Source organism: Macaca thibetana, chromosome 10, assembly GCF_024542745.1.
Source record: "Macaca thibetana thibetana isolate TM-01 chromosome 10, ASM2454274v1, whole genome shotgun sequence".
Lineage (NCBI taxonomy): Eukaryota > Metazoa > Chordata > Mammalia > Primates > Cercopithecidae > Macaca > Macaca thibetana.
The window spans coordinates 68,537,913-68,550,310 of NC_065587.1; the positions used below are offsets into that span (position 1 = coordinate 68,537,913).

At 41.5% G+C, this 12,398-nt stretch overlaps 3 protein-coding genes across 7 annotated transcripts in view; all 3 read right to left on the reverse strand.

Moving 5' to 3' along the window:
* Positions 1 to 12,398, reverse strand: part of LOC126964308 (cytochrome c oxidase subunit 4 isoform 2, mitochondrial) — a 393,425-nt gene that overhangs the window by 257,050 nt on the left and 123,977 nt on the right. The gene's annotated exons all lie outside the window — the stretch shown is intronic.
* REM1 (RRAD and GEM like GTPase 1) overlaps positions 1 to 12,398 on the reverse strand; it is a 753,594-nt gene that overhangs the window by 126,224 nt on the left and 614,972 nt on the right. The gene's annotated exons all lie outside the window — the stretch shown is intronic.
* DEFB118 (defensin beta 118) lies at positions 260 to 5,580 on the reverse strand. The gene is made up of 2 exons (XM_050807368.1): positions 5,473 to 5,580; positions 260 to 1,311 (listed from the first exon to the last, which is right to left on the reverse strand). The coding sequence occupies exons 1-2, from the start codon at positions 5,528 to 5,530 to the stop codon at positions 998 to 1,000; spliced, it is 372 nt and encodes a 123-aa protein (XP_050663325.1). The 5' UTR covers positions 5,531 to 5,580; the 3' UTR covers positions 260 to 997.

The following is a 12,398-nucleotide window of genomic DNA, read 5'->3' on the forward strand; positions in this document are numbered from 1 at the left end:
TGCATGACATGCTAGCACCAGACAGAAGTGCTGCATTACAGCCTGATGTGGCAGTGGCCCAAAAGACAGTGGTTAAGGGAAATCCTTCCAGCAGAAGGAAGGCTTGCCTAGGTATGGATCTACAGTAATTCATGAATGCTGGTAATGGACTGGCTGGTTGTTTAGGTTCTTGGGAACAGCAAGACTGGAAAATTTGTAACAATGAAGTTTGTTGTAGAGTTATGTGGATGGGACAGGATGTGAAGATTTTTTTTTTTTTCTGTCACAGGGAGACAAGTAAAGCTCTCAGTCTCAGTAATCAGGTGGACAAATGACCCATCCTTTCACCCACAATTGAGGGGCCATCCTTACCCTTGGATGTCCATGTGTGATCAAGGCTTGGTCAAAGAGATGGGTCTACAGAGCCATAGAAGCTTTTCGACAGCTTCTATTTCAACCCAAAAGACACTGGGGCAAAAAGGAGTCTTCATAGCTCACACTTGGGACAGTCAATTTCCTACAGTGATACGGTGACAGATAAAACCTTCCTCTAAGGCCATGGTTAGTAGGAAAATGAATGCTTTCACCTGAAGTGTCTCCTGTTCTAGAAAAAAAGCTTTTAGTGTCCTAGTAGCTACTCTCACAGATGCAAAGATTTAGAATTTTGATCATGACCACTTATGCTGCCATTAAGACACCTGTTGAGAAGGCAGAAAAACACATGAAAAAATTGTTGTTGGAATAGCTAACTAAGCTATTGAGGTTGTGCATAGGTCACCAGCAAACAAGAAATACTAAAAATAGATTAAAACTTGTGGAAATAATTTGACATTTCAAGAAGAGCACTGAAGAGTTTATCATTGGAAATAGTGAAAATTTTAGACTTCTTTACACAGCTGTTTCTATTAATAGAATTACATATTGGTGGGAAGTGGGAGGTCACTGTGGTGTTTTATCTATATGTATGTGACTTAGTTTATCACTCTGAGGACAGGGGTGAGTGACATTCGAGAAGAAGTCATGAGGTATGGTGAACATTTGGGGGAGAGGTCTGAGTTCCCTGTCCCGCCTCAGACTCTTCAACCATGTCTTTCTTGCTGCTTATTTCAAAGTAGTCTGTAGTGAACCTTATTGTTAAAATATTATCAATAATTCCTGGTGTTGAGTCACTCAAGGGTGTGGGAGATGTCGTAGGAAGTCGCCTGTGGTCTTCATTAGATGGAACGCAGCAGGCTCGATGATTTTTGCATGTTTCTTTCACTGCTTCTCCATCTTTGCATTGTTTCCTGCAGTGCCCTGATCTGTTCCAGCATTTTTTTTCACCACCATAGGCTGAATAATAAAAGGAAAAACCACTGATTTTGGGTTACTGATGCTCTCAATTTCACTAGCATGACTATATATCTGGCATCCTGTATCCACACTGTGGATCATAATTAGATGACGGCTGCAAGACTCCCACCTCAGGTCTGGTAAATACTCAACCTCCCATTTGCCCGTTTTTAACTATTCTGAAAGTGGGATGAATCTTACCATCATCGAAAAGAAACTCCAGTCATGAGGAATTGGGGCTGCTTATAATGAAGCTACCTTCAGTGTAAAGGTACCTGAGTAAAGAAAGTACATCTTTTTTTTTCTTTTCTTTCTTTTTTTTTTTGAGATGGAGTCTCACTCTGTCACCAGGCTGGAGTGCAGTGGTGTGATCCCGGCTCACTGCAACCTCCACCTCCCTGGTTCAAGCAATTATCTTGCCTCAGCCTCCTGAGTAGCTGGGACTACAGGCACGTGCCACCACACCCCGCTAATTTTTGTATTTTTAGTAGAGACGGGGTTTCATCATGTTGGTCAGGATGGTCTTGATCTCTTGACCTCATGATCTACCAGCTTCAGCCTTCCAAAGTGCTGGGATTGCAGGCGTGAGCCACCGCTCCCGGCCACAAAGTACGTCTTCTTGTTACTTCAACAAGTACATCTTGCTACTACTTCAACAAGTGTGATTAAGTTATTTGCATTGGTCATATCCCATTCTACTGCAAAGTATACCTTCACATGAGTATATAAAATATATCTGTGTAGTGTATGTTTATTGCAACACAATTCACAACTGCAAAGATATGGAATCAACCTAAGTGCCCATCAACCGATGAATGAATAAAGAAAATGTGGAACATATACACCATGGAATACTACTCATCCATAAAAAGGAACAAAATAATGTCTTTTGCAGCAACTTGGATGGAACTGGAGGTCATTATTTTAAGTAACTTAGGAATTGAAAAACGAATACCACATGTTCTCACTTATAAGTGGGAGCTAAGCTATGGGTACACAAGGGCATACAGAGGGGACATTGGAGTCTCAGAAGGGGGAAGAGTAAGGGGAGGGGGAGGGATGAAGAACTACCTATTGGGTACAATATACACTACTGCAGTGATGGGTGCACTAAAATCTTAGGCTTCACTACTATACAATTCATCCATGTAACCAAAATCCACTTGTACCCCTAAAGCTATTGAAATTTAAAAAATAAAAAATTATAACCCAAAGTATAAAATAAGCATGTGTCCAAAAATACAAAAATTAGCCACACGTGGTGGCACATGCCTATTTTCCCAGCTAACTCAGGAGGCTGAGATAGGAGGAATACTTGAACCTGGGACGCAGAGGCTTTGGTGAGTTGAGATCGTGCCATTGCACTTCAGCCTGGGCAACAGAGTGAGACTGTCTCAAAAAAGAAAAAAAAAAAGAAAAAAAATAGATAATAAGAGAAGAAAGTATAACATATTTTATGTGGATACATAATATAAGCATTATGAAAATACAAAAAAATGATAAGCATTATGGAGAGAAATGAAGCAGCGAAGGGGTTTAGGAAGTGTGTGATGGGAAATAGTGAAAGATTTACCTTGAGTTTTGAGAAGGAAGAGGCAGGGTGAGCTATGAGACTAACTGGGGGCAGAGTATATATCAGGCAGAGGAAGCAGCAAGTGCAAAGGCTTAGAGGCAAGACCTGTCTCAAAGGTTCTGAAAAACAATAAGGTAGTTATGGTGAGTATAGAGTAAGTTAAGTGGAGAGTAACTGGAGAAAATATAATGGGAGTTGATTTCACATCGAATCTTGCAGGTCTTTGAAAGAAAGCCATTCAGAACTTTTGATCACAGGATGATAAGAGAAATGCAGATTAAAACAACAGTACGAGGGAGACTGAGGCGAGTGGATCATTTGAGGTCAGGAGTTTGAAACCAGCCTAGCCAACGTGCTGAAAACCCATCTCTACTAAAAATACAAAAATTAGCCAGGCGTGGTTGTGCATGCCTGTAATTCCAGCTACTCAGGAGGCTGAAGCAGGGGGATCACTTGAACCCCCGAGGCGGAGGTTTCAGCAAGCCGAGATCATGCCACTGCACACCAGCCTGGGCAACAGACCGAGACTCTGTTTCAAAACACGAACAAATACAAAAAAACAACCACGACAGTAAGAGATTATTTTATATTCATCAGCTGGGTGTTTGAAGGACTATGGTGATAGAAAAACCCTTGTGTATTTTCGATGAGAGGGTAGGGAGATCTCCCTGTCCCTATAAATGTCACTGATTTCTATTATTCTTCCTCAAATGTAGGGGCTGTTTAAGATAAAGCATCAAGACTTTATGCTTCTTTCATTGTCTCAACTCTTTGCTCCAAGAGAATGACTCCAAATTTATAGCTCTTAGCACTCAGACTTGAAGCCCTAGATCCTGTAATATATCCTTCACTCCCCATATGCTGAATTTTTATGACTCGTGGATTGCATGTACAAAATCTTTCACATCTGTCTCTTTCCTAGTCTCAGTATCTCCACTAGAACTCAAAGCAGACCAATTGCTTTCAAAGAGATCACACAGAATTATTCCTGTTTGTGTCTGGAATTGTAACTGGAGAATTATTCAAAACCCCCAGAGTTGGCAATTTCTGCTGGCAGTATCCTTTAAGATACACAACTTCTGATTACTGACTTCTGATTACCCAGGATTGTGGTGTAGGAACACAAGCACGGGAAGAGCCAGCAGCAGGAGGTTCCTGGTCCCTGGGAAACAGGAGAGGTTTCCCTGTTTCCCTACCCTGAATGCCAGGGTAGACCCAGGCGTTCAGAATGCCATGTGCAGTGGGAGTCTGAGCAAGAGTTACTGGCCTCTCTGCAATGAGGGTAGAGGAATAGAGGAATTAATGGAATATTTTTTTTTATTTTCTTGCCCACCACCACCAGACTTACATTTAACTTGGTTATTTGCCCTCTAGGAATCTATCCTATTTAAGCCCCTGTCCAAATATGTAAATATATTAATGTTTGTACAAGCATATTCATTGATGTGTTGTTAGAAAATTAAGAAATGTCTCAAATGACTGTATATGATTTTATAAGGCTTATCCTACAGCAGAAGTATACAACTTTACAAACAATAAGGCAGATCTTTAGATGATGACATGGAAAGATGGCCACAGAATAAGAAGTGAAAGAAGACCGCTGCACAGGGCCGGGCGCGGTGACTCATGCCTGTAATCCCAGCACTTTGGGAGGCTGAGGCGGGTGGATCACCTGAGGTCAGGAGTTTGAGACCAGCCTGGCCGACATGGTGAAACCCCGTCTCTACTAAAAATACAAAAATTAGTCGGACACGATGGTGCACACCTGTAATCCCAGCTACTTGCAAGACTGAGGCAGGAGAATTGCTTGAACCCAGGAGGCAGAGGTTGCAGTGAGCTGAGATTGCGCCACTGCACTCCAGCCTGGGTGACAGATCGAGATTTCATCTTTTTTTTTAAAAAAAAAAAAGAAAGAAAGAGAGCTGCGTAGCCATGCATGGAGTATGCTTACTTTGTTATAAAACAGAAATACTTAGATTCATTTTTATGTAAGTTCAATCACACATTGAAATGCACCTTGAAAAACATAAAACAAAGAGGAAACAGGCTTGCTTCACCAGTGATTTCAAAGTTCTGGTCAGGCCTTTAGATATACTTAAGAAAGCAGTGATTATGAAAAGCTTAGATTTTCACTGTAGAAGGAAGAAAAGCCAGTTCTGTCTTCCATATAACAGCTCAGCCGATCATTTCTGACCTGTTCACCAAATTCTAGAACTTTAGAAACAAAAAGAACCTCATTACAGCGATAGCAGGACTTTTAGGGCCAAGAAAACATGCAAAGTGGGCTGCGGGAATCATTTTCAAAAGCTGGCACAAGCTGGAAAGAGAAGAGATGTGAGCCTAGCTTTCCCCTAGTTCCTTAGGCGGCAACTTGGAGTATAGAACCAGGGACAACTCTGGATGGTGGGACTGCCCCTGTCTATTGAGGAAAACTTGCTCTACTCCCAGGTTTTACCCCAGTCAGGAACATAGTCCCAGTGTGGGAGCTGTGGAGCTGCCCAGGTTGGGGGTGCAGCGACACATTGGAATTTTCACGATCCAGAACCCACTATACCTCTATTTTCGTAGCTTCCCTGACCTCTGATTACCTGGGATCACTTGGGGTAGGAGCACAAGGATAGGAAGAGCCAACAGCAGGAGTTTCATGGTGCTTGGGAAACAGGAGATGGTAGATCCAGAAGTTCAGAATGCTGTGTGCAGTGTAAGTCTGAGCAAGAGTTTTATTGGCCTCTCTGCAGTGGGGGCAGAGGGATGGGCACAGAACCAGCCGGATGTCTAAGAGTTTATCGATGCATAACATCAGTCTATTGTGTGGCACACAGGCTGAGCATTTGATCCAGGCACTGGGAGGGCATGCGGAGGGTTACAAGTCACAGGCTTTGAGGAGGTGTTTGGGGCAATGGAGCGGGAAGATTCACACTGGGACATCTTCCCTAGCTTTCCCCGATCTCTCGATCTCTCGTTAGGGCTCAGCCTTTCTTCACAGTCCCTTTCATTCTAGCATAAACCTGCTTTTGAATGGTCTGCTTATCTGTGTGTCTCCCTGCACTGGGCTGTGAAATTCCTGAGAGTAGGGAACGTGTCTTTCATTTTCGAGCCCCCAAGGCACAAAGCATGCTGTCAGTGAAGGTTTGTGGAAATAAACGATAATGAACACATGTCAATCTATAAGCCAAATCCCTCTCTCACATTTGTGCCCACCAGGGAAAGTGACTTGCCCAAGAAGTCACTTGCTGCGGAAGTTTGAGGGAGATCATTTATAAGACTCAAAGGGGGATGCTACCCAATGTCATTAAAAAATAATTCCCTAGCTGGGCGTAGTGGCGGGTGCCTGTAATCCAAGCTGCTCAGGAGGCTGAGGGAGGACAATCACTTAAACCCAGGAGGCGGAAGTTGCAGTGAGCCAAGATCGTGCCACTGCACTCCAGCCTGGGCAACAGAGTGAGAGTCTGTCTCAAAAAAAACACAAAAAAACAAAAAAACCCTGCTATTTTCAAATTAATTTTGTTTTATGTTTTTATTTTTTTGAGACAGGATCTCACTGTGTAGCCCAGGCTAGGGTGAGGTGGTGCAATCACAGCTTATTGCAGCCTCAATCTCCTGAGCTCAAGCAATCCTCCCACCTCAGCATCCTGGGTAGCTGGGACGCACAGGTATTTACCACCATGCCCGAATATTTTTTAATTTTTTTTTTTTTTTTTTTTTTTGTAGAGACAGGTCTTACTATGTTGCCCAGGCTAGTCTCAAACTCCTGGGTTCAAGTGATCCTCCCTCCTTGGCCTCCCAAAGTGCTGGATTTATAGGCATGGGCCACTGCGCCTGGTCTCCAAATTAATTTTAGATTAGTATGTTCTAACAGGCAGAACTCTTTTACTATGGAATGGTTTCCCAGAGAGGGAGGCGGTATTCTATAACTCATTTTTCAAGCAGGGCCTAAGTGATTAAATAGGATGGATTTCTATATAGAATAAAGAATGTCTTTTCTAGTTCCTTCTAAGCATAAAAATCTATGTTCTTAATTTTATGAATGGTTTCTCTACATGTCCTGATAATTGCAGAGATCCCTGACCCTTTCTAAACTTAAGAGCTTGAGAAACACCTTTTTTCGCTCATGCTACAGAAAAGCAGGAAAATCTAGATTACCCCTACCCCAATTCACAGGGCCTGATCTCATATCTGAGATGGTGGTGGTGGTGGGAATGGAGATGGGCTGTTTAAAAAAAAAAAAAAAAAAAAAAAGCCCTGAAGGGGAAGGACTCATCACAGGGGAGAAGCTAGGTGGGTGCAGTCCATGGTGTCCAGCGAGTCCCTGGCCCAGTGCCCACAGCCAGCCACTCTTGTCAAGGGATAAATCCAGGCCATATCCATTAAGAAATATATCTGAACTTTTCTTCTTCTTTCTTCTTCTCCCTCTCTCACCCTCTCCCTCTTCCTCTCCCTCTCCCTCTCCCTCTCCTTCTTCCTTTTTTTGAGACAGCATCTCACTCTGTCACCCAGGCTGGAGTGCAGTGGTGAGATCTCAGCTCACAGCAACCTCCGCCCCCTGGATTTGAGCGATTCTGTTGCCTCAGCCTCCTGAGTAGCTGGGACCACAGGTGCGCGCTACCATGCCAGGCTAATTTTTGTACTTTTAGTAAAGACGGGGTTCTGCCATGTTGACCAGGCTGGTCTCCAATTCCTGACCTCAATGATCTGCCTGCCACAGCCTCCCTCATACTGTTGTTTTAATCTGCATTTCTCTTATCATCCTGTGATCAAAGTTTCTGAATGGCTTTCTTTCAAAGACCTGCAAGACCCTATGTGATTTCAACTCCCATTATATTTTCTCCAAAGTGCTGGGATTACAGGCATGACCCACCATGCCCAGCCAAGTTCTTATTTTTTTTTAACAGCTTTATTGAGATATAATTAACAAACAACAAACTTCCAGTGTCTAAAGTATGTAATTTGATCATTTTGACATGTATATACTCATGAAACCTTCATCACAATCAAGAAAGTGAACATTTCTACTACCCCCAAACATTCTTCATGTCCCTTAGGAATCCCTCCCTCCTGCCTCTCCTTGTCTTCTCCCTCCATCCCTAGAAGACCTCTGATCTATTTTGTAGATATAACTACAAATGAGTTTGCGTTCTCCAGAATTTTATATAAGTGTAGCCACAGAGTAGGTACTCTTTTTTATCTGGTTTCTATAAGTCATTGGCATTATTTGAGATTCGGCCATGTAACATGTTTCACCAGTTTACTCCTTTTATTGCTGAGTAGTATTCCATTGCATGAGTAAACCACAGTTTATCCATTCAGACATTTGATTTGTTTCCAGTTTTGACTATCACAAATGAGGACGCTATGAACATTCATGTACAAGTCTTTGTGTGCAGATATGATTTTTGGTCTTATGGGAAAAAATACCTAGGAGTAGATTGGCTGAATTGCATGGCAGGTATGGTTTCCCACAGAGGTAGGGGGTATTCTATGACTTTAACATATTAGGAAAGTCTTTAACATATTAGGATCTGTTTTCCAGAGTGGTTGTATCATTTTCCATTCTCAATGTATAAGGGTTTCAGTTCCTTCATATCCTCACCAGTACTTGGTATAGTCAGTCTTTTTAATTTTAGTCATTCTAGTAATTGTACGGTGATCTGTTCAAGGCTGTGGGGGCCCATCTCTTGCATCAGCATGGCCTGGATGTGAGACATGGAGTCAAAGGAGATTATTTTGGAACTTCAAGGTACAATGACTGCCCTATTGGATTTCAGACTTGCATGGGGTCTGTAGCGCCTTTGTTTTGGACAATTTCTCCCATTTGGAACGGGTGTATTTACCCAATGCCAGTACCCTCATTGCATCTAGGAAATAACTAACTTGCTTTCAATTTTACAGGTTTGTGGGCAGAAGTGACTTGCCTTGTCTCAGATGAGACTTTGGACTCGGGCTTTTTAATTAACGCTGGAATGAGTTAAGATTCAGGGGACTGTTGGAAAGGCATGATTGTCTTTTGAAAAGTGAGAACATGAGGTTTTGGACAGGCCAGGGGCAGAATGATGTGGTTTATCTGTGTTCTCACCCAAAATCTCATCTTGAATTATAATCCCCACGTGTCAAGCGTGGGACCAGGTGGACGTAATCAGATCATGGGCGTGGTTTCCCCCAGGCTTTTCTCATGATACTGAGTGAGTCTCACGAGATCTGACAGTTTCATAAGCATTTGGCATTTCCCCTGCTTACACTCACTCCGTCCTGCCACTCTGTGAAGAAGGTGCCTGCTTCTCCTTTGCCTTCGCTGTGATTATAAATTTCCTGAGGCCTCCCCAGCAATGCAGAACTGTGAGTCAATTAAACCTCTTTCTTTTATAAATTACCCAGTCTCGGGTATTTCTTCATAACAGTGAGTGTGAGAACAGACTAATACAGCATCTCATTGTGGTCTTATTTATTTATTTTTTTGAGACAGAGTCTTGCTCTGTTGCCCAGGCTGGAGTGCAGTGGCATGATTTCAGCTCACTGGAACCTCCACCTCCTGGGTTCAAGTGATTCTCCTGCCTCAGCCTCCCAAGTAGCTGGGATTACAGGCACCCACTACCATGTCTGACTAATTTTTGTATTTTTAGTAGAGATTGGGTTTCACTATGTTGGCCAGGCTGGTCTCGAACTCCTGACCTCAGAGTATCTGCCCACCTTGGCCTCCCAACGTGCTGGGATTACAGGCATAAGCCACCGCACCCAGCTGTTCTTAATTTCTAATTCCTTAATTAATAATGATTTTGAAAATCTTTCCACATGTAAAGTTGTTTTGTTTATACTATATAATTTGCATTTTCATATAAATTTTAAAATGTTTGTCAATTTCTGCATAAAATCTTACTGGCGTATTAATGGCAATTGCATTGAATCTATAGACCAATTTGGAGAAAACTGACATCTTCACAATACTGAGTTTTCCAGTCCATAAAAATGATATTTCTTTCTAATTAGGTCTTCTTAAATTGCACTCCACAATATTTTATAGTTTTTAATAAACAGGTCTTGCTTACTTTTTGTCAGATTTTCCCTTAGGTATTCCATATTTTTGATGCTATTATAAATTATAATTTTAAAATTTAATTTGATTGTTTATTGCTGACATATAGAAATACAACTGATTTTGTATATCAAACTTGTAGGCTACAACTTTACCAAACTCACCTATTTGTTCTAGTAACTTTCTCCTATACTCAGTGGGATTTTCTAATTTTTGTTTTATTTTATTTTATTTTATTTTATTTTATTTTATTTTTTTTGAGTCAGAGTTTTGCTCTGTTGCCCAGGCTGGGGTGCAGTGGCATGATCTCGGCTTGCTGCAACCTCCACCTCCTGGGTTCAAGTGATTCTCCTGCCTCAGCCTCCCGAGTAGTTGGGACTACAGGAGCATGCCACCACGCCTGGCTAATTTTTTGTGTTTTTAGTAGAGACGGGGTTTCACCGTGTTAGCCAGGATGGTCTGCATCTCCTGACCTCGTGATCTGCCTGCCTGCACCTCCCAGAGCGCTGGGATTACAGGCGTGAGCCACTGCACCTGGCCTGGGATTTTCTATATAGAGAATTATGTCATCTGTTAATAGAGTTTTACTATTTCCCCCAACCCCTGAGTCTTGATACCTTTGATTTCCTTTTCTTGCCTTATTGCAGTCAGTGTTGAATAGATGTGGTGAGACCAGACATTCTTCAGGAAAAAGCATTATGTCTTTTCCTATTTAGCGTGATGTTAGCTGTAGGCTTTTCTTTCATGTTCCTTTTCAGGTGGAAAATATTCCCTTCTACTATTTAAATTTTATTTCTATCAGAAATAGATTATTGGAATTGTCAACTTGCAATTTTCTGTGTCTACTGAGGTGATTACATGTTTTTTCTTTTTTGCTTCATTAATACAGTGAATTACATTGCTTGATTTTCTTCTTTAAAAAAATTTAGTAGAGATGGGGGTTGCCCAGGGTGCTCTTGAACTCTTGGCCTGGAGTGATTCTCCTGCCTTGGTCCCCTTTTTCTTTCATTTCAAACACGAATAACTTTACTTTTTAAATCTATTTTAATGGATAAATAAAAATTGTATATATTATAGCATGCAACATGATGTTTTGAAACATTAACATGTATACATTGTGAAATGGCTAAATCCGGCTTATTAACATATGCATTACCACATACGTATCACTTTTTTTTGTGGTAAGAGCACTTAAAATCTACTCTTAGAATTTTCAAGTATATAATTCATTGTTACTAATGACAGTCACAATGTCGTACAATAGATCTCTTGAACTTATTCCTCCTGTCTATGCAATTTTGTATCCTTTGACCAACATCTCCCCAATCCTCCCCACCCCCTAGCCCTGGTAACCATCATTCTACTCTCTGCTTCCATGAGTCTGACTTTTTTAGATTTCACACATAAGTGAGATCATTTATTTTTCTGTGCCTGGCTTATTTTGCTTAACATAATGTCCCCTACGTTCAAGTTCATCCATGTTGTTGCAAATGACAGGACTTCCTTCTTTCTAAAGGCTGAACAGTATTCCCTTGTCTACATGTACCACATTTTCTTTATCCATTCATCTGCTGATGGCCCTTAGGTTGATTCCATGTCTTGGCTATTGTGAATAATGCTACAACATTGCTTGATTTTTGAATGTTAAACCGACCTTGCATTTCTAAGGCATGAAGGATTATATATTATGTAGAATGTATTCTTTGGTCATGATGTATTATTTTTATATTTTGTTGGATATGATTTGCTAAAATTTTGTTTAGAATTTTTCCTTCTAGGTTCAAGATGAGCATTGTCAGTAATATTTTCCTTATTAATCTTAATAGCTAGAGGTTTATCAATTTTCTTTCTTATTACCCCCACACTCATCTTACTAAAATTTGGCTTCTGTACTCATCCTGTCACTGCATGGCTAAAGTCACCTTCTTAAAACCCTAATAGTTACGTTTTTTTTTGTTGTTGTTTGTTTTTTGTTTTGAGACGGAGTCTTGCTCTGTCGCCCAGGCTGGAGTGCAGTGGCGCAATCTCGGCTCACTGCAAGCTCCGCCTCCCGGGTTCACTCCAATCTCCTGTCTCAGTCTCCCGAGTAGCTGGGACTACAGGCGCCCGCCACCACGCCTGGCTAATTTTTTTGTATTTTTAGTAGACCATGTTGCCAGATTGGTCTTGAACTCCTGACCTCAGGTGATCTGCTCGCCTCAGCCTCCCAAAGTGCTGGGATTGTAGGTGTGAGCCGCTGTGCCCGCCCAAGGAAGCTAATTTAATTCCACCTCAGCTGAATTGTTTACATTCGCCATACCACAAGTATAGGAATTTCAACTTAAATTAGGTCCACAATTGTAACTTAAAATGTCTTAAAAATGATTGCGCTAGGCAGGAGGAAACTTTTAGGGGTGATGGACAGGTTTATGCCCTAGATTGTGGTGATGATGGTTTCACAGGTGTATACTTATCTCCAAATTCATAAGTTGTATACATTAAATATGT